The 25,968-nt window shown below is 45.1% G+C and overlaps 1 protein-coding gene across 1 annotated transcript in view; it reads right to left on the reverse strand.

Annotated features, from left to right (window-relative positions):
• Positions 1–10,990: 10,990 nt before the first annotated feature.
• LOC137372579 (transcriptional adapter 1-like) overlaps positions 10,991–25,968 on the reverse strand; it is a 104,916-nt gene continuing 89,938 nt past the window's right edge. The window contains exon 8 of the mRNA XM_068036516.1: positions 10,991–11,726. Within this exon, the coding sequence (XP_067892617.1) occupies positions 11,688–11,726 (39 nt within the window). The 3' untranslated portion in view covers positions 10,991–11,687. The remainder of the gene's footprint in view (positions 11,727–25,968) is intronic.

Below are 25,968 nucleotides of genomic sequence, written 5' to 3' on the forward strand. Positions count from 1 at the left end.
ATTGGTCATGGGTTTCAATATGTGTCAGCTATTCAGTTAACCAAAATGATTGCTAATCCCAGTACCAAGTTTGAACTAGGGCCTTCGATACTTGGCTTAATCAAGTTTCCTTCTATGGGTGTGCATAATACAGAAAAATCCTACATTTAACCCTTATAGATTATGAGAGATGGTAAGAGCTTCTGCAAGTATATAAACAGGAAGAGAATAGCTAACGGAAATGTTGGTCCCTTAAAGGATGAGACTGGGGAATTAATAATGGCAAACAAAGAATTGGCAGAGACTTTGAACAAATATTTTGAATCTATCTTCATGGTAGAAGATACTAAAAGTATTCCAAGAATAGTAGTAAATTAGAGGGAAAAATGGAGGGAGGAACTTAAAACAATCATTATCACTAGAGAAAAAGTTCTAGGAAAACTAATGGGGCTAAAGGTTAACAAGTCCCCTGGATCTGATGGCCTGCATCCTAGGCTCTTAAAAGAAGTGGCTGCAGAGATAGTGAGTGCATTGATTGTAATCTTGCAAAATTCCCTCAATTCTGGAAAGGTTCCAGTGATTGGAAGACCACAAATGTTACACCTCTGTTCAAGAAAGGTGGGGAGGGGCAACAGAAAGCAGGAAACTATAGGCCAGTTAGCCTAACATTTGTCTTTGGGAAAATGCTGGAATCCATTGTTAAGGAAGTCATAGCAGGACATTTAGAAAATCATAAATAATCAAGCATAGTTAATTTGGTTTTATGAAATGGAAATTGTGTTTGACAAATCTTTTAGAGTAGTTTGAGAATGTAACACAGTGTAGCTTCAATAAGGTACCACGTAAAAGGTTACTGCTTAAGATAAGAGCTCATGGTGTTGGGGATAATATATTAGCACGGATAGAGGATTGGTTAACTAATAGGAAACAGGGAGTCAGGATAAATGGGGCATTTCAGGTTGGTAAACTGTAATTATTGGAGTGCCACAGGGATCAGTGTTGGGGCCTCAACTATTTCCAATCTACATTAATGACTTGGATGAAAGAACCAGTGTATTTTACCCAAATTTGCTGATGATACAAAGATAGTTGGGAAAGTAAGTTATGAGGAGGACACAGAGTCTGCAAAGGGATATAGATAGGTTAAGTGAGTGGACAAAAATTTGGCAGATGGAGTATAATGTGGGAAATAGTGAGGTCATCTGCTTTGGTAGGAAGAATAGAAAGGCAAAATACTATTTACATGGAGAGAGACTACAGAATGCTGCGGTACAGAGGGATCTGGGTTTCCTTGTACATGAATCACAAAAAGTCAGTTTGCAGGTACAGCGAGTAATTTGGAAGGCAAATAGAATGTTAGTCTTTATTGTAAGGGAGATGGAGTATAAAAGTAAAGAAGTCTTGCTACAATTGTACAGGTGAGACTGCACCTGGAGTACTGCGTACAGTTTGGTCTCTTTATTTAAGAAGGGATATACTTGCATTAGAGGTAATTCAGAGAAGGTTCACTTGGCTGATTCCTGGGATGAAGGTGTTGGCTTTTGAGAAAAGGTTAAGCAGGTTGAGCCTATACTCATTTGAGTTTAGAAGAATGAGAAGTGAGCTTATTAAACATAAGATTCTGAGGGGCTTGACAGGGTAGATGCTGAGAGGATGTTTCCCCTTGCAGGGGAAATCTAGAACTAGGGGCATAGTTTCAAATAAGGGGTCGCACATTTAAGATGGCAGTGAAAAGGCCGTAAATCTTTGGAATTCTCTTCCTCAGAGAGCAGTGGAGGCTGAATCATTGAACATTTTCAAGGCTAAGTTGACAGATTTTTGAACTATGGGGGGGGTCAAGGGTTATGGGGAACAGGCAGGAAAGTGGAGATGAGGCTAAGATCAGGTCAGCCATGATCTTATTGAATGGTGCAGCATGCTCGAGGGGCTGTAAGGCCTACACCTGCTCCTATTTCTCATTTTCTTTATTAAAACTAAGTTCCCAACAGTAATATCTAGGCGAGCATCTTGAGATAATGAAATACTGAGAAATGGGATAATTAAATGGATGGGAAAATATGTAGAAAGAAAACTGAATACAATGCACTGAACTATAACAGGTCAGTGCACGGTTCACCTTTGCCAGCTGTTTCAATCTGTCATCTAAGACATTGGGGACCTTGGAAGGAGAACAAATAGGATTATTGACTTGGTATTTTTGGTCAAAGATCAATGACAATAGGATGAAGGTCCTCAGTCTGTGAAATACAATGGTATTAATTAAGTGAATTGAGTTTATGCAGCCTTACAGACAGTTCCTAATGAGTGGAGACCCACAAAACAACAGTACCATAGTCCAGCAATCTCACTACAAAGATCATAAGAATGTAGGAAATGGAAATGTCACACCAGTGCACTTTGGGCTGCTCTTGTGATAGTTGGATCCAGAACACATTTAACCATGTAAAGTAGGCCCTTCATTTGGCACTCCTTTGCAATATGTCACTCAGAAGTACTCAATACTGAATCTATCAGCCCAACATGCAGAACAATGACAATTTGTATTTATATAAAGAAAGACTTAATTTATAAGGGACCTTTCACGACCAGTGGACGTCCCAATGTGCTTTACAGCCAATGAAGTGCTTTTGAAGTGTAGTCACTGTTGTAATGTAGGAAACACAGTTGCCAATTTGTGCACAGCAAGCTCCCACAAATAACAATGTGATAATGACCAGATAACCTGTTCTTGTGATGTTGATTGAGGGATATTGATGGTTAGGCCAAATTCATTGCAGGCAGCCGCAAGCCTGTCGATGAGACTCTGCAGACACTCTTCTGTGTGGGATGTTAATGCAGCATCGTCAGCAAAGAGGAGTTCCCTGATGAGGACTTTCCGTACTTTGGTCTTCGCTCTTAGACGGGCAAGGTTAAACAACCTGCCATCTGATCTTGTGTGGAGGAAAATTCCTTCTTCTGAAGACTTAAACGCATGAGAGAGCAGCAGTGAGAAGAAGATCCAAAACAGTGTAGGTGCGAGAACACAGCCCTGTTTCACACCACTCAGGCTGGGAAAGGGGTCTGATGAGGCATCGCTATGCTCAATCGTGCCTTTCATATTGTCATGGAATGAGGTGATGATACTGAGTAGCTTTGGTGGACATCCGATCTTTGCTAGTAGTCTGAAGCGACCACGTCTGCTGATGACGCCAAAGGCTTTGGTGAGATCTATGAAGGCAACGTAGAGGGGCATCTGTCGTTTGCGGCATTTCTCCTGTAGCTGACAAAGGGAGAATAGCATATCAGTAGTGCATCTCTCTGCTCAAAAGCAGCACTGTTCCTCAGGGTAGACACGCTCAGCTAGCTTCTGGAGTCTGTTTAAAACAACTCAAGTGAAGGCTTTCCCCACTGTGCTGAGCAGGGAGATTCCACGGTAGTTGTTGCAGTCACGGCAGTCACCTTTGTTCATATAGAGGGTGATGATATTGGCATCGTGCATGTCCTGTGGTACTGCTCCCTCACCCAGCACAGGCAAAGCAGTTTATGGAGTGCTGAGAGTATAGCAGGCTTGGCACTCTTGATTATTTCAGGGGTAATGCCGTCCTTTCCAGGGGCTTTTCCGCTGGCTAGAGAATCAATGGCGTCACTGAGCTCCGATTTTGTTGGCTGTTCATCCAGCTCATCCATGACTGGCAGTGACTGGGTTGCATTGAGGGCGGTCTCAGTGACAACATTCTCCCTGGAGTACAGTTCTAGGTAGTGCTCCACCCAGCGGTCCATTTGCTTGCTTTAGTCAGTGATCGTTTCCCCTGATTTAGACTTGAGGGGAGCGATCTTATTGATGGTTGGACCAAAAGCTCTTTTAATACATTCCTCTGATGTTTCCGGTGTCAGAGGCCAGCTGAATATGTCCTTTGCACTGGCTGTTCTTAGTGCGGCGCTTCTGGCGGCTTTAAGTGCTAAGGATGTTAACTCACTGGGGGCTTTCTTGTAGTTCAGCAGTGCAGTGCGCTTGGCAGCTATGGCTAGTTCCATCTCTTCAAAGTGAGATTGAAACCAGTCTGCCTTCTGCTTCTCACATTTGCCAAAGGTGGTCTTTGTTGAGTCATAGTTTGCGTCTCTGATGTGGGCCCACTTCGTCTCTGCATCCCCTGCAGGAGTGTTTTGAAGGGTTTTTTCAAGCGAATTGAGAAACTTTTGTGACAGCTGTGGATAAGAAATTCCGGTAGCGTTGATGCGCGGGCGGCCCTTCTGCTTGGAGTGATGTAGCTTCTTTGGTTTGAGTCTAACTTTGCTGCACACCAGGGAGTGGTCGGTGTATCAGTCCGCACTGTGGAAGCTGCGTGTGATTTGGACACTGTTTAAAGAGGCTCGCCTTGTGACAATGAGGCCCAGCTGGTGCCAACGATGCGATTTTCGGTGTCTCCATGAAACCTGGTGACAGGGTTTAGTTTGAAAGAACAAGTTGGTGATGCAGAGGTTGTGATAGGTACACAATTCAAGCAGTCTCTGCCCATTCTCAATCATCCTTCCAATGCCATAGCGCACGAGGCAGGAGGGCCATGAGTCATGGTCGGCCCCAACCCTGGCGTTAATGTCGCCCAGCAGGTGACCACACTCTGGAAGTGCTTCAAGAGTTCACCTACCTGGGCTCAACCATCACCAGCAACCTGTCTCTCGATGCAGAAATCAACAAGAGCATGGGAAATGCATCTGCTGCTATGTCCAGACTGGGCAAGAGGGTGTGGGAAAATGGTGCACTGACACGGAACACAAAAGTCCAAGTATTTCAAGCCTGTGTCCTCAGTACAGCAGCGAGGCCTGGACAACGTATGTCAGCCAAGAGCGACGTCTCAACGCATCCCATCTTCGCTGTCTCCGGAGAATTCTTGGCATCAGGTGGCAGGACTGTATCTCCAATGCAGAAGTCCTCGAGGCGGCCAACATCCCTAGCATATTCGCCCTACTGAGCCAGCAGCGCTTGAGATGGCTTGGCCATGTGAGGCACATGGAAGATGGCTGGATCCCCAAGGACATATTGTACAGCGAGCTTGTCACTGGTATCAGACCCACCAGCCGTCCATGTCTCCACTTTAAAGAGGTTTGCAAACACGACATGATGTCTTGCACCATTGAACACAAGTTATGGGAGTCAGTTGCCAGTGATCGCCAGAGCTGGCAGACTGCTATAAAGGCAGGGGTGAAGAGAGGCAAGTCGAAGAGACTCAGCATTTGGCAGGAAAAGAGACAGCAGTGTAAGGAGAGAGCCAACTGTGTAACAGCCCCGACAACAACCTTTACCTGCAGCGCCTGTGGAAGAGTCTGTCACTCTAGGATTAGCCTTTATAACCACTCCAGGCGTTGCTCCACAAACCACTGACCACCTCTAGGTGCTTATCCATTGTCTCTCGAGACAAGGAGGCCAAAAAGGAAAAGGATTGAGGGATAAATATTAGCCAGGTCACCAGGGATAACTCCCTTGCTCTTCTTCAAAATATCACCATGGGGACCATTTGCATTTATCTGAGAGGGCCTTAGGTTAATGTTTCATCTGTAAGACAACACCACCAACAGTATAAAAGGTGCTCAGTACTGTGAGTAACAGCCTTGATTTATATGCTTAAGTCCCAGAATTAAACCTGAACCCACAACTTTGCTGACTCAGAAGCAAGAGTGCTACCAATTGAGCCACAGCACATGTAATGCAAAAAAACATTCCAAGGCACTTGATAGGAGTGTTATAATGCACATTTGACACCGAGCCACATAAGGCAATATTAGGGCAGATTACCAAAAGCTTGGTGAAAAAGGTAAGTTTTAGGGAGCATCTTAAAGGAAGTAAGAGAGGTAGAGAAGCAGAGAAATTTAGGGAGAAAATTCCAGAGATTAGGACCTTGGCAGCTAAAGGCACTGCCACAAATGATGGAGCAATTAAAATAAGGTATGCTCAAGATGCCAGAATTGTAGGAGCGCCATTATCTCTAATGGTTGCGAGGGTGAAGGATATTATATTTACGGGCGGGTGGTGGGGGCGGTGGGGGTGGGGGGGTCAAGGCCACAGAGGAATTTGAAAGCAAGGATTTTAGCAGCAAATTGTTGCTGAACCTGGAGCCAAAGTAGGTCAACTCACACAGTTGGAATTTACAAGGTTTAGGACACAAGTCGCAGAGTTTTACATGGCCTCAAGGTTACAGAGGGTAGAATGTGGGAGGCTAGCCATGAGTGTATTGTAAGTCAAGTCTAGAGGTAACGAAGGCATGGATGAGGGTTTCAGTAGCAAGTGAGCTGAGACAGAGGCGAAGTCAGCTGATATTACACAACTGCTAACGTTGTACCTCTGTTTAAAAAGGGAGCGAAGGATAGACCAATAATTACAGGCCAGTCAGTCTAACCTCAGTAGTGGGCAAATTATTGGAATCTATTCTGAGAGACAGGATAAACTTAGAAAGGCATAGGTTAATCAAGGATAGTCAGCATGGATTTGTTAAGGGAAAATCTTGTTTGACTAACTTGATTGAATTTTTTGAAGAGGTAACAAGGAAGATAGATGAGGGTAGTGCAGTTGATGTGGTCTACATGGATTTTAGCAAAGCTTTTGACAAGATCCCATATGGCAGACTCGTTAAAAAAATAAAATCCCATGGGATTCAGGGAAATGCAAGGTGGATACAAAATTGGCTCAGTGGCAGAAAACAAAGGGTAATTGTTGACGGGTGTTTTAGCGACTGGAGGGCTGTTTCCAGTGGCGTTCCGCAGGGCTCAGTACTGTGTTCCCTGCTTTTTATGGTATATATTAACGATTTGGATGTAAATGTAGGGGGCATGATCAAGAAGTTTGTAGACGACACAAAGATTGGCCGTGTGGTAGATAACGAGGAGGATAGCTGTAGTGCAGGAAGATATTGATGATCTGGTCAGATGGGCAGAAAAGTGGCAAATAGAATTCAACCTGGAGAAGTGTGAGATGATGCATTTGGGGAGGTCAAACAAGGCAAAGGAATACACCATTAATGGGAAAATACTGAGAAGTGTAGAGGAAGTAAGGGACCTTGAAGTGAATGTCCAAGTGATCCCTGAAGGTAGCAGGACAGGTCGATAAAATAGTTAGGAAGGCATATGGAATCCTTTCCTTTATTAGCCGAAGTATAGAATATAAGAGCAGGGAGGTTATGCTGGAACTGTATAACTCATAGGTTAATCCATAACTTGAGTACTGTGTGCAGTTCTGGTCACCTCATTACAGAAAGGATGTAATTGCACTAGAGAGGGTACATAGGAGATTTATGAGGATGTTGCCAGGACAGGAAAAATGCAGCTATGAGGAAAGATTGGATAGGCTGGGGTGGTTCTCCTTGGAACAGAGAAGGCTGAGGGGAGATCTGATTGAAATGTACAAGATTTTGAGGGGCCTGGATAGAGTGGAGGTGAAGGGTCTATTCACCTTAGCAGAGAGGTCAGTGAAAAGGGGGCATAGATTTAAAGTGATTGGTAGAAAAATTAGAGGGGAGATGAGGAAAAACTTTTTCACCCAGAGAGTGGCGGGGGTCTGGAACTCACTGCCTGAAAGGGTAGTTGAGGCGGAGACCCCCAACTCATTCAAAAAGGAGTCTGGATATGCACCACAAGTGCTGTAAGCTGCAGGGCTACGGATCAAATGCTGGAAGGTGGGATTAGAATGGGCCAAGTGGCCTCTTTCTGTGCCATAAACCTTCTATGATTCTAGGTGGAAATAGGCAGTCTTAGTGATTGTGGGGATATGTATTTAGAAGCTCGTCTCAGGATCAAATATGACACCCAGGTTGCAAACAGTCTGGTTCAGCCTCAGACAGTTGCCAGATAGAGGGAAGGATTTGGTGGCTAGGAAACAGAGTTCTCAGCCAGGACTGAAGCCAAGGGCAAAGGTGGAGAGGTGTTGGAGGAGGATAGTGTGGTCAACCGTGTGAAAGGCTGCAGACAGGTCGAGAAGGACAAGGAGTGATGGTTTACCTTTCTCACAGTCACATAGGATATCATTCAAGACTTTGATAGGAGCTGTTTTGGTACCATGGGAGGGGCAGAAACCTGATTGGAGGGATTCAAACACGGAGTTCCAGGAAAGATGGGCACAGATTTGGGAGGCAACAACACATTCAGGAATTTTGGAAAGGAATAAGAGGTTGGAGATGAGGTGGTAGTTTGCAAGGACGGAGGGCTCAAGTGTTTTTTTTTGAGGAGATAGGTGATGAGGGTAGATCTGAAAGAGAGGGGAACAGTACTTGAAGAGAGAGAACCACTAACAATATCAGTTAACATGGGGGAACAATACATCAGCTTGAAGAGCACAACAAGACAAATCACCAAAAATCTCATGAAAAGGCTGAATGTTGCTCAGTTCAATTCAGCTTCCCAATTCACACATTCTCTCTCTCAGTCTTGCTGTTTTTCAAATCATTTGTGTCTTTGTGCCTGTCTCACTTGATCTCTCTCACCTTTTAAATGAAAAGAGCATCACTTCTGTGGGGGAAACACCCACTGTTTTTTATAATTTGGACAGGATGAAAAGTCAGAAGAACTTTTGATCATTTCTGTTGAGTTCGATATTGTGCACAAATTAAAAGGTTCTATTGCCATGTCCTTGCTTTACTTCACACTGTCCTATTCCCCAGTGAGATTAGGAGTTATCCAGTGCCCATTATCCAAGCAGAATAGGATTTTCATTCCCATTCCAGCAGGAGAAAGTGAAAAGTGACAGTCAAGTTCTAAGTGTATGTTTTTATTCGCTGTTATTGCATTCATTGTTTTGTTTTATATTGAAAAACATTTACTTCCTTTATGGTACCCACAGAAATGTATTTGCTGTTTGTGGTGGGTAAAGGATCTGACTCACTCAAAGAATAGCTTTCATCGGCCATCAACAGCTGTGATCTATTTATTTATATCCCATACAACTTATTTAAGATAAAGGTTAAGTAGCAATGTAGTTTCCACATTCAGACAGAGTCAAATGTTCTCTTAACCTTTCACTTACAGGAAGTCAGTAACTGTGAGAATTTGCTTCCCGTTTGAGTTTGCTGTTGAAGGTCTTGTCTAGTTCACCAAGAGACACAAAGGTATCTATTAAGCACGTACCACTTCTCAAATTCAGAAACAAAGCCAATCTGGGGAGACTTCAGCCCAACAACAGTGCAAAGAGAGACTCAGCCAACAGAAAAAAGCATTATTTTGTTTGTGGCTCTGGCTGAACTTAAAAATTTAGTTTTATCTAAGTTTATATAGTTTGAGATTACTCTCAAAAAACCAGTGGTATTGCCATTCTATCACTACTACACTATTTGACTAAAGTGTATCTGTTAGAGAAAAGCAACAAAACAAAAAAGACCTCACAAAACTCAGTAATTTAGTTATGGAAAATGTTAGGGCACTACAGAAATGTACGCCTATATCGATGTTTCTGCTTCAAATCCTCAAAGAAGTCAAGGATGTTTATCTGTGAGGTGGAATATGAATCCTCGGTGGCCATTTTTTTTCATGTATTGCCATACGGATACTGCTTCTGCCTTCCCTTTCGCATAGATTCCAATAGGGGTGATCTAGTGGAGATTGTTAAAATTATGAAGGGGTTTGGTCGGGTAGACAGAGAGATGATGGGCTGGATTTTGCCACAGTGTTAGAGGCAGGTTAGAGGGTGGGTGAGACATGCTGGTTGCCTGATGTGTTGCCACCTCCGGAGACTAATGTCGGGGAAGACAGTCACATGCCCATTAGTAGCGGGCAGGCAAGTAGGGGGATTAAGCAGGCACTTGAGAGGTTGCTGGAGACAGCATTGCAATTTTATCAGAGGCTCATGGGCTCCACACTGAGTCAGCACCTGATGCAATCAGATGAGGTGACTGCACAGAGGGAAGCCCTTGACGAAAGTGGCTGACATTAAATCCTCTGTATAAAAGGGAGAATCAGCATGCAGGAGCTCATGCCTAGCCACTGACTTGCCATGGTGTAAGCAGAGCTCTAGGATTGGGAGCGCTGAGTGAGAGGGTGGGTCTTGGAGAATGGCTCATTCTGCAAGGGAAAGGTGACCCCTGAGGTCCTACTTCCTGACTCCGTCTCTGATAATGGGGGCCACCTACTCAGGTGCAGGGCATGATCGACTCCACACCTGTGGCCATCAAGGCCCCATCATCTCAGCCCAGAGCATTTATCAAAGGGAAGGACTTCCACTCAAACATGCGCTGGTGTGCAGCTATCATAAGTGCTTCCTTCAGGTCTGCACAAGACTTCCTGTTGGCTGTCAGGGTTCATTCATTCTGGGCAGTCGCAGGTTCTGCAGCTGTTCATTCCACCACAGCCTCTGTGGATGGCTCCTGATGGCCAAGGGGTACCTGGTAAAGAGATGGCCACTGACCCTGTGTGAAACCCCACAACTGAGGCACAGGAGTAATACAACCTCTGCCATCTCAGCACAAGGACCACCATTGAGCAGGCCATCAGCCTCCTGAAGATGCAGTTCTGATGCCTTGATCAATCAGGAACACCCTGCAGTACGGCCATTCAAGCGTTGCCCACATTGTTGTGGTCTGCACAATATGGTTATCCAGAGAGGAATGGAGCTGGAGGATGTCCATGGGGAAGAATGCACCTCCTCATTGGAGGAGGAGGATCTCGAGGGAGGATCAACCAGAGGCGGTACAAGGCAAACCAGAGATCGGACTCCTGCAGAGACACACTGACCATGATGATCGAGAAGCCAAGGACATCCTGATCCAGGAACCCTTCTCAGCACGACAGATCTTCCAATGGAAGACTCTAAATTAGACTGCCAGTTTATACATAGCGGCCCCTCTCGAGAGTACAAGGACAGATCCATTGCTCATAGGGTTTAGTACTCAAGATGCAGCAAGATTTCTGCAAGGGCACATGGCCACATGGCACTCTCACACCTCACACACTGGCAGGGCCTAGTGATGAGGTTATAATTTCCCTGAACAAATAACATGACAAATGTCATTTTTCGACCACAGCCATTTTACTTATATTACAGTGCATGGATTTTACAACAGCTTTATAATGTGCACCCAGGTGAAACGCACTGTGATGCTACCGCTGCTTCTCGGGCCTAGTGTGAGGGTTCCTAGGTGGTGCTCCCCCTGTGGCTGGAGCAGATGTGGAGGCAGGCTGCTGGAGAGGGTGTCCTGGCAGCTGAGTTGCCAGTTGTACCTTTCCTCAGGGTTGCGGTGCGTGTGATGTCATCGCGACAGGCTGTGCCAGCTCCATTTGTCCAGCAACAGGCTCGGTCATGGAGGTGTGAGGCTTACTTTGCCTCTCAGTCAGAGGGCCAGAGGAGTCGGCTTCAGACAATAGGGCCCCTTGGGTGGTGGCATCATCTACATCCTCCCTTCCTACCTCAGGCCTTTCATGGCTCACCTGCATATCTGCACTTACCCAGTGTGGGAAAACATATAATTGGGGCATCTACATGCCATCATTGCAACAGACCAGTCAATGCTACAGAATGCATCATACAATCTGTTCAGGTCAGTTCACTGCTCCTGCATCCATTCGGTGGACTGCAGTATATGACTCTCCATGAGAGCGGACACTTTTTCAATAGAGGAGCTCACGCGCTGATATACCTAAGACATCGCCGTGCTCATGTCATGAACGGACTCCTCCATTGTCATCAATGGAGGGTGCCCTTGACTCCTGTGTCAGTGGGTCCTCCGAGTGCAAGTCATCCTCTGAGGTAGACGTGGTCACCATACTTGGCTGCTGCTGATCCTCCAGCATTGGCCCTGTTATAAGAGAGAAAACATCAGTTACTCAACCTCCTTCGCCTCAGCAGCTGTTTCAGCAGACATCTTTCAGCACATCAAGTAGCATCCACTGGAAATGACTTTACAGAGTTGGAAGCTGCTCAGAAGCACATTCATGGATCATTCAATGAACTTTCACCCTCTCTCTGCCACACAACAGTTTCACCGTCGCCAACCGCCTGCACTGCTGCCACCCCTCCAATGTCAAGGGTCTCCTCCTCTATTAGCGTCAATATTGCTAGATTGGCCACTCCATCCCCTGAATGACTCCTCTCATGGGGGTTGTATGATCTTTTCTCCTGTACTGTGAGGATGGACATGTCAGCTACTGTTAGCCTTCTGATTTGACCATCATGTTTCACAATCAGAAGTGATGACCCTGCCACTGCATTTGCCCTGGGCTTACATTACAATCTTCCCAAGCTTACATCGCTTTGATCCCTTCTCTCAAGTGAGGGTTAACACCGGGCAATAATCTTCTCAGTGTACCTAATCACTGCCTGCCTTGAGGTCTTCCTCCTCAGAGGTGTTCCATTCCTTTCAGACACTCATGGCCGACAGCTTGACTTTGCTTCGCACTAACCTTGCCAGAATGAAGAAAATCATTGAAGTGCTTCCGGCACTGGACCCAAGTCCTGCTAAACATGCTGCAGCTGCTGACCTCTCTGGCGACCTCCAGCCATGCCTCCTTTGTTTGCCTGGCAGGCCTCCTCCTGCCACTCTCCAGAATCAAAATGCACCTCCTGGCTTGGGCTGCCTCTATCATGACCTTCAGGGAGGAATTGGTGAACTGTGGGACCGCTCTACCACGACAGACTGCCGTGTTACTGCTCTGATAGACTGTTCCCTCAGGGCTGACACTCTCTGGCTGCATCCACTTTGAAGGCTGACAGGCACCCTTTAAATGGGTTCGGCTACCTTTATCGCCTGCCTCTTCTTCATGCCCGCTTTTTGTAATTGGACAGATAGGACATGCGGCACACTTCGACCTCTAGCGGGGTCGGGACCCGGAAATGGACCTGACTACGAGGTGCCAACAAGACTGAGAAAATCCAGCCCGATGTTTCCACTTGTAGGAGATGCCAAAACTGGGGGCCACAAATGGAAGGGAGTTACCAATAAATCCAATAGGGAATTCAGGAGAAACTTCTTTATCCAAAGAGTGACAAGAATGGGGAACTTGCAACTATTCTGTTGCTGGTATTTGTACATCACAGGAGACGCTTCCCATTCCTCCAACCTCAAATCAGCCTTTCAACATATCTTTCTGTTCCTCTTTTCTCTCTTGCACTCATCAGGCTGAATTTTGTGCTGGAGTCGGGGCCAGGCCAAAAAGGTGGGGGAACACTGCCACCCCACCTCCCAACCCCGGAACGATCCTCTGGTTTTATTAAATCAATATTTCAGGAGGGGGGATGTCCGTCTCTTTAAAAACAGGGATTCTGGGCGGCACAGTGGTGCAGTGGTTAGCACTGCAGCCTCACAGCTCCAGCGACCCGGGTTCAATTCTGGGTACTGCCTGTGCGGATTTTGCAAGTTCTCCCTGTGTCTGCATGGGTTTCCGCCGGGTGCTCCGGTTTCCTCCCACAGCCAAAGACTTGCAGGTTGATAGGTAAATTGGCCATTGTAAATTGCCCTTCGAGCACCTAGGTGGTAGGAGAATGGTGGGGATGTGGTAGAGAATATGGGGTTAATGTAGGATTAGTATAAATGGGTGGTTGTTGGTCGGCACAGACCCGGTGGGCCGAAGGGCCGGTTTTAGTGCTGCATCTCTAAATAAATAAATAAGAGCTACTAGCTAATCAGAGGACCGACAGCTCAGCAGTATCAACAGTGCCACCAGGAACAGTGGCCACTGCCAGCACTGCAGAGACATCGGACCCAGGCCCAGTGGTGGAACCTGGACCTCAGCTAAGTGAGGCGGAGTTGCCAAGACTGGTCTGCAAGGCCCTGGCGAGAGTGGGGTGTGTGGCTGGGGGTGGTTTTGCAGTCCGGGGGAAGGGGGGTCACCGGGCATGAAGTGGTTCCCAGCTGGGTTCCTCCATGGGTCACAGGTTGTCCATGGAGGAGGGACTGCCCCACCCAATCCTGCAGGGAGTGCACCTGGCAAGATCCCAGCACCGGCATGAAGAGGCCATTAATAGGTCACTTATCGGGCCTTAACTGGCCTCTAGACGGGAACACCGTCACCAGCCTAGCCCGCCCCCGGGAAGATCATTTGGTGACAGGGAGGCGATGGGTGCTGTGCCCTGCTGCCCTCCCCACCACCCGTTGCGATTCTCCATGCTCCAACCCTGCCTCGGGGTCCACACATAATCCTCGCCATCTAGTCTCCTTTTGAAAGTATCTAAGCTATTTGCCTCAACCACTTCTTGTGGTACTGAGTTCCACTTTCTAACCACTCTTTATTTGTGGTTCTGGCCACAATCTTCCGATCCTTCTTGGATTTGGGAATGGTGCCAGAGGACTGGAAGATTGCTCATGCTGCACAATAAAGGGGAGGGGGATAAATCTGGGAATTACAGGGCAAGTGAAAGGGGGAAGGGGGGAAGAAGAACAAAAGGGAAGGTTTGTGATAGGGTGCAGAGCAAGAGACATTAAATGACAAACGTTTTCATGGTACGAAGCCAAAGGGTGTGGTAATGGGACAAATAAAGAAACAAAAAATATGTCTGCATGAGGTGTGAAAGGCAGGATAGCAGCTGTTAGGATGCAAAGTAAAGGGATTAAGAAAGAAACAAGGAAAAAAAACCAAACCAGCAAACAAAACATGAGAAATGAAAACAAAAAGGGGAACAGGGGTTATGATGTAAAATTATTGAACTCAGTGTTGAGTCTGGAAGGCTGTAAAGTGCCCAGTAGAAAGAGAGGTGCTGTTCCTTGATTTTGTGTTGAGCTTCATGGGAACATTATAGCAGAAAGATCAGAAAGGTCAGAGTGGGAGCCAGGTCGACAATTGAAATGACAAGCGACGGAAAACTTGGGTCTTGCTCGCGGACTGAATGGAGGTGTTCCGCAAAGTGGTCACCCAGTCTGTGTTTGGGCTCCCCATTGTAGAGGAGACCACATTGTGAGTAGTGAATATAGTTATACAAAATTGAACGATGTACAATAAATCACTGTTTCACTTGGAAGGAGCGTTTGGGGCCTTGGATGGTGAGAAGGGAAGAGGTAAAAGGGCAGGTGTTGCATCTCCTGCATTTGCATGGGAAGATGCCAGAGGAAAGGAAGTGGGTATTTGGAATGATGGAGGAGTGGACTAGGGTGTCGCAGAGAAAATTATCCCTTTGGACTGCTGAAAGGGGATGGGAGAGGAAGATGCGTTTGGCGGTGGCATCATGCTGGAGGTGGCAGAAATGGCAGAGGAAGATCCATTGAATACGGAGGCTGGTGGGGTGGAAGGTGAGGACAAGGGGAACCCTATTGTGCTTCTCGGAGGGAGGGGAACAGGATGAAAGCAGAAGTGTGTGAAATATATCGGTCAAGGGGCTTGTTAACCATGGTGGGAGGAATCCTCGGTTAAGGACAACAGAAGACATATCGATATCGGAAGCGCTAGTATGGAAGGTTGCATCATCCAAATAGATGCGACAGAGCGATGAAACTGGGAGAATGGAATAGAGTCCTTACAGGAAGCGGGGTGTGAGGAAGTGTATTCAAGATAACTGTGGGAGTCCGAGGGCTTATAGTGAATACTTATTGATAACCTATGCTCAGAAATGGAGACAGAGAAGTCAAGGAAGGGGAGGGAAGAGTCAATGATGGGCCATGTGAAGGTGAGAGAAGGGTGGAAATTAGGAGCAAAGTGAATGAAATTTTCCAGTTCTGGGCGAGAGCAGGAAGTGGCAGAGACACAGTCCAGAAGAAGAGGTGAGGGAGGCAGCCTGAGTAGGACTGGAATGAGGAATGTTCCTACAAAAAAGGCAGGCATAGCTATGAAATCCTGGGCTTTATTATGTGACAAAAGGTTTTATTTTTGGACTGAAATCTTAGAATTCTTTGTGTTTTAAAAAACTGAAAAAGGATTTTTAGTGGATTTGGACACCTACAAATAGCTGGAATTTTGAATGTTGACTTTGCACACAATAATAGGAAAGCAAGCAGTTTCAAGGAAGTCAGCCAGGGGTTTGGCCTCCTCAAAGCAACACCTTGAATGACAGAGGAGACACTGTGTCTGGTCACGTGATCAGCTCAGGAAGGTTTTTTGCTTTCACTTTGGACTTTTAAAAACCAATGAGTTGGACGAAGAACAGGCATTTGAAACTTAGACCTGACCTGCCTGGAGACTAGAGAAAAAAGACTCTCTCTGTAAAGAAGAATTGCATCTCTTGAAAAGAAAACCCTGCATTTGAAAGGTGGCAGATTCCTATTGCCTCCTGTCTCTGAAGAATTCCTGTATCCAATGTGGTTCCTGTTGCCTCCTGTGTTTTAGGAAATCCTGGAACTTGAACAAAGCTTCTTCTGCTGTGTTGCTGCTGTGAGTCCTAAGCAGACTGGTTGCTGCACCCCTGCTGAAAGACCTGTGTGATGCCTGCTGTAGTCAAATTACCTTGAATGCCTACCCATCAATCTCACCTGGAGAGATTTCGAGTGGCATCCGACTATTCAACTCTGGGACACTTCACCGTACCGAAAATATCCTACCAGAACGTGACAAACTGATTTATTTTTATTACTCCTTCTATTCCTAAGAAACAGCTGTAAGCCAAAAATCCTTTTCCTCCGGTTAACTTTTTTTTTGAATGCATGCGCATGTGCATGAGGGCTAAGAAACTATGGAGCTTTTCATATATATAGATTTATCTTATTAGTAGTTAAGACTTATTATTTCTTTTCTAATAAATAGTTAATGTTGTTGTTGTTTAAAGAAACCTGGTTTTGGTGTGCTTTATTCTGGGGGACAAATAAAGTGTCTAATTTGGCTATTCTTCGGTAGGCGGGAAACTTTATTGATATGCTGTGACCTGTGGAGTAATGGGACTGAATTAACAGTGCATTTCTCCTGCCCTGGTCGTAACAATTAATAGAGGCATGGAGTACAAAAGCAAGAAAATTGTGTTAAACCTTTATAAACACTGAAATAAAAGCAAAATACTGCGGATGCAGGAAATCTGAAATAAAAACAAGAAATGCTGGAACCACTCAGCAGGTCTGGCAGCATCTGTGGAAAGAGAAGCAGAGTTAACGTTTTGGGTCAGTGACCCTTCTTTGGAGTTCCAAAGATGATGCTGCCAGACCTGCTGAGTGGCTCCAGCATTTCTTGTTTTTACTTTATAAACACTGGTTAGGTCTCAGCTGGAGTTTTGTGTTCAATTCTGGGCACTATACTTTAGAGAGTAAGTAAGGAGAACCTGTATCCAGTGACTAAAGGACCAGTAACCAGAGGGCACAGATTTCAGGTGGTCGGCAAAAAACAAGAGCAACATGAGAAAACAATTTTTTACACAGTGAGTTGTGATCTGGAATGCGCAGCCTGAAAGGGTGGTGGAAGCAGATTCAATAGTAACTTTAAAAAGGGAATCATTTAATATCTGAAGAGAAACCATGTACAGGGTTATGGGGAAAGAACATGACATAACAGGTATCTTTAAAATTATGAATAGGTTGGACTGGGTAAATGTGAAGAGATTGTTTCCACTTTTAGGCAAATCCAAAATGAGAAGCCATAATACAAAATAGTTACTAATAAATCAAACAGGGAAATAATCATAGAATCATAGAATAATACAGTGCAGAAAGTGGCCATTCAGTCCATCATGCATGTGCTGGCTCTTACTCTAATTAATCACACTCCCATACACTTTCCCCATGGTTTGTGCCTCCTGGTGCACTCCACCCACCGGGGTCAATAGAAGAGCACCTCATAACCATGAAACAGGCAGAGAACTGCTCTAATACAGGCACATCTCAGGCACACATCTGTCCCAACCTGACAGAAACACTACTGTCTGCCGTATATATATATATTGGGAAGCAGAAGTGGATCCGGGACATGACAGAACATAAATACAAGATTTTATAGCAATGATAAGTTTTGTTTCTCAAAAAATCAATACAGAATATTCTGGAGGGCCCTGTTATCAATTCTGCACACTTCCTGGATCGTTATTCCCACATAAATACCTCCAGCAGCTCGTCCTCCGATATCCTACTCTTCAAATAACTACTGGACTCACTCACCCGTCACACCTGTCTCTGAACCTGGATACCAGTTTGTCAATGCTTCAGGCTGACTCCACCCAACCTACATCAAATTTATCCCACCACGAGACCACTGACTGTAACTCTGGAATCTTCCTATTATCTCCCCTCTCATCCCTGTTTATTACCACGATGTAGCTAGCTTAATGTCATTATGTAACCCAACCAATGTAATTTGAGTATCTCTGTATCCATTCACGTGCACAGTTTAACTGCCATTCTGGACCCGAGCCCATCGTTCCTACTCCCCTTTTTTCTCCCTTTTTTTTATTCTTTCTTCTTTACCTCTCTTCTGTTGTCATACTTCTTTTCATTTCTGCCCTCTCAGGTACACTGCCCTCCCAATTCCTTACCCCAATCCTTCTGCACTCCTCAACCTTCCTACTCACCAGTCGTCAGCCCATGATTAACTCCCTCTTAGATAATCCATCAGCTTCCCTTTGTGCCTATCTTGGCCTCCTCCGAGGGGCCCATTGAGGCACTCAGCTACTCACCTCTGCCTGAGCACATGGGATCGGAGGTAATAAACTGACATGGATTAAAGCTTGGTTAACAGGCAGAAAACAGACAGTAGGAATAAACGGGTCATTCTCGCGTTGGCAGGCTGTGACTAGTGGGGAATTGTAAGGATCAGTACTTGGACTCCAGCTGTTCACAATATATATCACTGATTTGGATGTGGGGACCAAATGTTATATTTTCAAGTTTGCACGTGACACAATAGGTGGGAATGTGTGTGTGAGGAAGATGCAAAGCGGCTTCAAGGGGATTTGGACAGACTTAGTGAGTGGGCAAGAACATGGCAGATGGAATATAATGTGGAAAAATGTGGCTATCCATTTTGGTAGGAGAAACAGATGTGCAGAGTATCTCTTAAATGATAAGGGATTAGAAAGTGTAGATGTACAAAGGGACCTGGATGTTCTTGTCAATAAGTCACTGAAAGCAAACATGCAGGTGCAGCAAGCTATTAAGAAGGCTAATGGTATGTTAGCCTTTATCGCAAGAGGATTTGAGTACAGGAGTAGTGAAGTCTTGCTTCAATTGTATAGAACCTTGGTTAGACCGCACCTAGAGTACAGTGTGCAGTTTTGGTCCCCTTACCTTAGAAAGGATAATATTCCCATAGAGGGAGTACAACAAAAGTTCACCAGACTTGTTCCCGGGATGGCGGGACTGTAATATGAAGAGAGATTGATGAAACTGGACCTGTATTCTCTAGAGTTTCAAAGAATGCTAGGTGATCGCATTGAAACCTACAAAGTACTTAAAGGGTGATACAGGGTAGATGCAGATGTTTCCTCTGGTTGGGGAGTCTAGAACCAGGGGACACAATTTCAAAATAAGGGGGAAGCCACTTAGGACAGAGATGAAGAGAAACTTCTTTACACAAAGGGTTGTGAATCTTTGGAATTCTCTACCCCAGACGGCTGTGGAAGCTCAGTCATTGCGTATGTTTAAAGTAGAGATTGACGGATTTCTAAATACCAATGACATAAAGGGATATGGGGATACGGTGGGAAAAAGGCATTGAAGTGGATGATCAGACATGATCGTATTGAATGGCGTAGCAGGCTCGATGGGCTGAATGGCCTACTCCTGTTCCAATGTTCTTTTGAGAGTAACCCAACTGTCCCATCCTACTCTCACTCACTTTCCTGTCCAGCATTTCCACTGGGGGAATTATCTTTCTGACCTGTCCCACTTACCTCTCCCAATGTTGATCCTGTGGACTCTGCCAGCGGGTTAGCTATCACCGCCCCCTCTGCATCTTCCTCCAGAATGCCTGTTCTCTTGTGAACATGGCTCTTGCCTTCCTGGAGCATATTTTGGATAATTACATCAGCATCATTGCTTTTATGGAGACCAGGCTGAGGGGTGATGACACCTTTCTTTGAAGTAAAGCCTCTTAACCCGATTATACCTTCCACTACTTTCCCGACCCAATCCGCCATGGTGGTGGTCTGGCTCTTATCATCAAAGCACATCCTGGTTTGTCCCTCTGCTCCTCTGGCACCTGCTCCTCCTGTGAATATCTCATCTTGTTCCATCCCTCCCGCCTCTCATTTAAAATTTTTATTCTCTGCTGCCCACCCAAGTCCCACGCCAAACTTCTCACTGAGACATCTTCACAGCTTTCCACCCTCAGCCTCTACACCAAGTGACTTCTCATCCTTGGTGATTTCAAACTCCATCTCATGCTCTCTCTCTCCTCTGAGTTCACTGCCCTCCTATTCTCCCTTAATCTCTTGCTCCTCATAAACTCCCCTATGCAATATCATTGGCCACCACCTCGACCTTGCCATCTCATGTGGCCGCGCTAGTCCCATCATGTCAATCACAGGTAAAGCCATCACTAATCACTTCCTTGTACCACTCTCCATCCACACCCCACTTCCCCCTCCCACCCTCTCAACTTCCTTCTGTGTTTGCCCTTGGAAGAACTCTCCCCAAGTCGCTTACAACTGCACTTTCAAGTTCTCAACTCTGTAACCTTTGGTGCCCACTCCCATTCATCAAAATATTTCTGCAGTTACCAATCTGCTCAATCAGACACTCACCTCCACCTTTGATGCCCTTGTCCCCATTGAAGCCATTATTCTCTCTCACACTGTTTGTTCACCCTGTTACAGCTCCAATCTCCACTCCCTTAAGTCTGTGGGACATAGACTTGAACCTTTAAGGCAGGCATCTGGTTCATCCCATTATCACCCGATCTGGCTGGATCACATAAAGCATTATCAGATCCTGGTCTCGTCTGCCAAAACTTCTCACTATTCCAGCATCATCCTGGAACGCAAAGGTAACCCCAGCTTCTCTTCTCCGTTAAAAACCCACCTCTTAAACCACTTTCCTGTGCCTCCTCCACCTCACCTTCAACAGCAAGCACAAGGAGCTCATGGACTTTTTTGTAATTAAGATTCAGTCAGCTGCTTCCCTCCCTCCTCCTAGCCCACCAGACCAAACTTTCTCTAAACTCTGGTTTCTCACCTATTTCCCCTTCTGCCCTCTCTGACTCATATTGTCAATAAGACCCACCTCCTGTTCACTCAACCCTATTCCCACTAGACTGCTGACCACCCAGCTTCCTTTCCTGGTTTCATGCTAGCTGATATTGTTAACAGTTCTCTTTCCTCGGGTACTGTTTACCTGTCTTCAAATATGCCATCATCAACCCTCTCCTCAAAAACCAATCTTTGACCCAATTGTCCTTTCAAACTACTGCCCCATCTCCAACCTCCCTCTTCTCTCCAAAGTCCTTGAACATGTTACCTCCCAAATTTGTGCCCACTTTTCCCAGAATTCCATGTTTGAATCCCTCCAATCAGGTTTCCACCCTGCCTCAGTACTGAAATTGACCTTATCAAAGTCATAAATGACATCAGATGTGACTGTGGCAAAGGTAAACTATCCCTTCTCATCCTTCTCGACCTGTCTGCAGCCTTTAACATGGCGGACTACATCTTTCTCCTTTCCTCTGTATCCTATTGGGTGGACTGTATTCACCTGATTCCATTCTTATCTATGCAGTCATAGCTAGAGAATCAACTGCAATGGCTTCTCATCCCACTCCACTCCCATCCCGTTACTGCTGGAGCCCCCAAGGATCCATCCTTGGCCCCCTCCTATTTCTCATCTACATACAGTTAACATAAAAGGTCTTCTATAGGCACAGTAAGAATAAGGGTTGTCAGAGGAGAGGTAGTGGATTGCTAGAGGCAGAAGCCATGGCTGAGGTACTAAATAAATACTTTGCATCAGTGTTTATCAAGGAAACAGAATTTGCCAAAGCTATGGTAAATGCAGAGGTTGTCAGGATTCTGGATGAGATAAAAATAGATATAGTGGATGTGCTGGAAAGGCTGACAGTACTTAAAGTGGATAAGTAACTCTGTCTGGATGGCGTGCAACTTAGTTTGCTGAGGTCAGTAAGGGTAGAGTTGTGGAGGTGATGCCCACAATCTTCCAATCCTCTTTAGATCCAGGGCTGGTGGCAGAGAACTGAAGGACTGTAAATGTTATACCCTTGTTCAAAAAATAGCAGAATGATAAACCTGGCAATAGCAGTTTAACATCGGTGGTGGGGAACTTTTAGAAACAAAAATCCAGGAGAAAATTAACAGCCGCTTAAACAAGCACAGACTAATAATGGGTAGCCAGCACAGATTGTTAAAGGAAAGTTGTGTTTGACTAATTTGATTAAATTTTTTGATGAGGGAACAGAATGGATGGACAAGGACAGTGGAGTTCATGTTGTGTATGTGGACTTTCAAAAGGCATTGGTAAAGTACTGCAGAATAGGCTTGTTAGCGAAATTGTAGCCCATGGGATAAAAGGGACAGTGGAAACATGGTTCCAAAATTGGCTAAGGGATAAAAAAGTTAGAGTGAATGGCTGTTTTTCAGAATGGAAGGAAATACATAGTGGTGTTCCTTAAAGTTCAGTAGTAGGACCACTGTTGTTTTTGATATATAGGAACTTGGAATTGAGGATAAGGGCACAATTTCAAAATTTTCAGATGACACAAAACTTGGAAGTGCAGTAAACGATGAGGAGGATAGTAACAGAATTCAGGAGGACATAGACAGGCCAGTGGAATGGACAAACACATGGCAGATGAAATTCAGCATAGAAAAGTGTGAGGTGATATCTTTTGGAGGGAGAATGAGGAGAGCCTATACAAGCTAATTTGAACAATTTTAAAGGGGGTGCAAGAATAGAGAGACCTGGGGGTGTTTGTGCACAAATCTTTAAAGGCGGTAGAACAGGTTAACAAAGCAGTTAATAAAGCATATGGGATCCAGGGCTTTTATAAAGAGAGACATGGGGTACAAAAGCCAGTAAGTTATGCTAAACCTATACAAAACACTAGTTCAATCCTCGCTGGAATATTGGTTCTATTCTGAACGTCGCACTTTAGGCATGTATTGAAGGCTTTGGAGAAGGTACAAAGTATTAGAAAGTATTTACAGCACAGACATAGGCAATCTGGCCCAACAGGCCCATTCCTGTGTTCATGCTCCACCTGAGCCTTCTCCCACCCATTTTCATGTAACCCCATCAAATATCCGATCCTTTTCTCCCTGATGCACTTATCTAGCTTCCCCTTGAATACATCTAAGTATTCGCCTCAACTACTCCTTGTGGTAGCGAGTTCCACATTCTAACCATTCTCTGGGTAAGGAAGCTTCTCCTGAGTTCCCCATTGAATTTATTAGTGCTCATCTTATATTTATGGCCCCTAATTCTGGTCTTGCCTATAAGTGGAAAGATCTTCTCTGTGTCTGTTCTATCAAGGCCGGGTTACCCCTCAGTCTTCTCCTTTCTAGAGAAAAGAGCCCCAACTTGTTTAATTTTTGAACCTCTCAGTTCTGATATCATTCTAGTAAATCCTTTTACCATCCTCTCCAGCGTCTCTAAATCCTTTCCAGAATTGTTCACAAAACTCCAAGCGTGGTCTAACCAATTTTCTATACAAACTTAACATAACTTTTCTGCTTTTCAATTCCATTCCTCTGGAAATGAAGTTCAGTGCTTGGTTTGTTTTTAATGGCCTGATTAACCCGTGTCGTTACTTTTAGTAATTTTTACAATTACCTTATATTCCTCCATTCTCTGACTCACTTAGACACTTATTTTCAAAGGAATGTGTGGCCTTCTGATTCTTCCTCTAAAAATGACTGATCGTGCACTTATCTCTGTTGAAGTACATTTGCCAATTACATACCCATTCTACAAGTTTATCAATGTCTTCCTGTATTTTCCCACAGTCCTCCTCTGTGGTACAGAAGAGATTTACTAGTATGTTCCAGGGTTGAGGGATTACAGGTATGTGAGTAGACTGGAAAAACTGGGGTTGTTCCCTTCAGGAAAACGAAGAGGAGATTTGATAGAGGTGTTTAAAATCATGCAGGGTTTAGATGGAGTAAATAAAGAGAAACTGTTTTCAATGACTGAAGGGTCGATAACCAGAGGGCACAGATTTAAGGAGACTGGCAAAAGAACCAGAGGCAACATGAGGGAAAACTTTTATATGCAACAAGTCGTTCAATAGTAGCCTTCAAAAGGGAATTGGATAAATACTTGTAGGAGGAAAAAACTCAGGAATATGGGGAAAGAGCAGAGGAGTGGGATTGCTCTTTGAAAGAGCCGGTACAGACTTGATGAACCAAATGGCCTCTTTTTGTGCTGTATTGTTCTATATACCCCTCGGTGACAACAACAACAACAGCAGCTACTTATATTTATACAGCGCCTTTAACATAATAAAACATCCCAGAGCATTTCACAGGAGCATTATAAAGAAAAAATGTCACCTAGCCACATAAGGAGATAATAGATCAATGACCAAAAGCTTGGTCAAAGAGGTAGGTTTTAAGGACTTAAATGAGGAAAGCGAGGTGGAGAGATGGAGAGGTATAGGGAAGGAATTTCAGATCTTAGGGTTAGGCAACTGAAGGTGCAGCCACCAATGGTGGAGCAATTAAAATCGGGATGCTAAAGAGGCCAGAATTAAAGGAGCGCAGATATCTCAGAGGGTTATGGGGCTGGAGGAGATTACAGAGACAGGAAAGGGTGAGGCCATGGAGAGATTTGAATACAAGGATGCAAATTCTAAAACCAAGACGTTGCTTGACTGAGAGCCGATGTAGGTGAGTGAGCACAGGGTGATAGGGGAACGGGAGTTGGTGTGAATTTTAAGGGAATACTGGATGAGCAAAAATATCGTCCAACTAAATATTGGGAAGACTAAAGCCATTGTCTTCAGTCCCTGCCACAAGCTCCATTCCTAAGTGTTATTTAAACAAAAAACTTTGTATTGTTCACTTGAGTTGTAATAAGGTCAATCAGTGGGTCTAGTTACAATCACTTTATCCACTACATCAACATACAAAACAATTTACAAGTGGAATGTATTAGTAAACAGAGTACAATTGATATGCATTCTTGTCACTGTACCACCTGAACAAAGAGTAGAATGCTTCTTCTTACACACAGTGTTTTCTTAATGTTTCTCTCCTGCTTGGGCCTTTTATTGCACATGGCCTTATATGGTCATCTCTAGCCTAATTTGTAATTTCCTGTTGGTTTGACATGATTGGAAGCTTTTCTGCTGTTGTTGTTACAGCTGGAACACTCTCTTGGCAGGTCTTCAAGTTTCAGCCCCAAGGCCTTGCTTACTGAACTGCTCTATCATGAACACAAATTTGTTAAGGCCCATTTTCAAGTGTGGGTGGTCACGATTTGCAATCTGCCCGTGCCTGGTCTTGTTGGGGCAGGCAGCATGCAAACTTCATACTGCCCCCTCATTTTAGTGATTGTAGTCTTGAGCCAAGTGGGATCTGCGCTGCTGGCAGCCTGACTGCTCAGAAGGGCGGCCAAGCCACATGCTAACCGGCACCTCATAAAGGCAGCCTGCCCATCTTATAGTGGCGCTGCACTTATAGGAAGGAAGCTGATACTGGTTGCAAGTGAAAGCTGCACAATAAGAGCACCAGGGAAAAGAGATGGCTCCTAGTTTCACAGATGTGGCGCTTGTTGCCTTAGTGGTGGTGGTCGTCAGGAGGAGAGAGGTCCCATTCCTGTGGGGGGCTTGGGGATCCAACTTAAGGGCCTCTTCCTTTTTCAGGAGATGCGTGATATGCTCCTCCTGCGCTATGTGGGAAATCAGGGACGCTTCCAATGTCCCTGATGACCATGTGTGCAGGAAATGTATCCATCTGTAGCTACTGGCTACCCGAATTACAGAGTTGGAGCTGTGGGTGGATTCACTGTGGAGCAGCCAAACTGCTGAGATTGCTGTGGATAGTGCGTTTAATGAGGTGGTCACACCGCAAGCAAGTGCTGCAAAGGCAGAAAGGGAATGGGTGACCACCAGGCAGAGTAGAGGAAGGCACGGAGGGCAGAAGTCCCCTGTGGCCATCCCCTTCTCTAGCAGATATACCACTTTAAATATTGTTGGGGGAGATGGCTCAGGGGAAAGCAGCAAGAGCCAAGTTCATGGCACCATGGGTGGCTC

Source organism: Heterodontus francisci, chromosome 8 (genome assembly GCF_036365525.1).
Source record: "Heterodontus francisci isolate sHetFra1 chromosome 8, sHetFra1.hap1, whole genome shotgun sequence".
NCBI classification, from domain to species: domain Eukaryota; kingdom Metazoa; phylum Chordata; class Chondrichthyes; order Heterodontiformes; family Heterodontidae; genus Heterodontus; species Heterodontus francisci.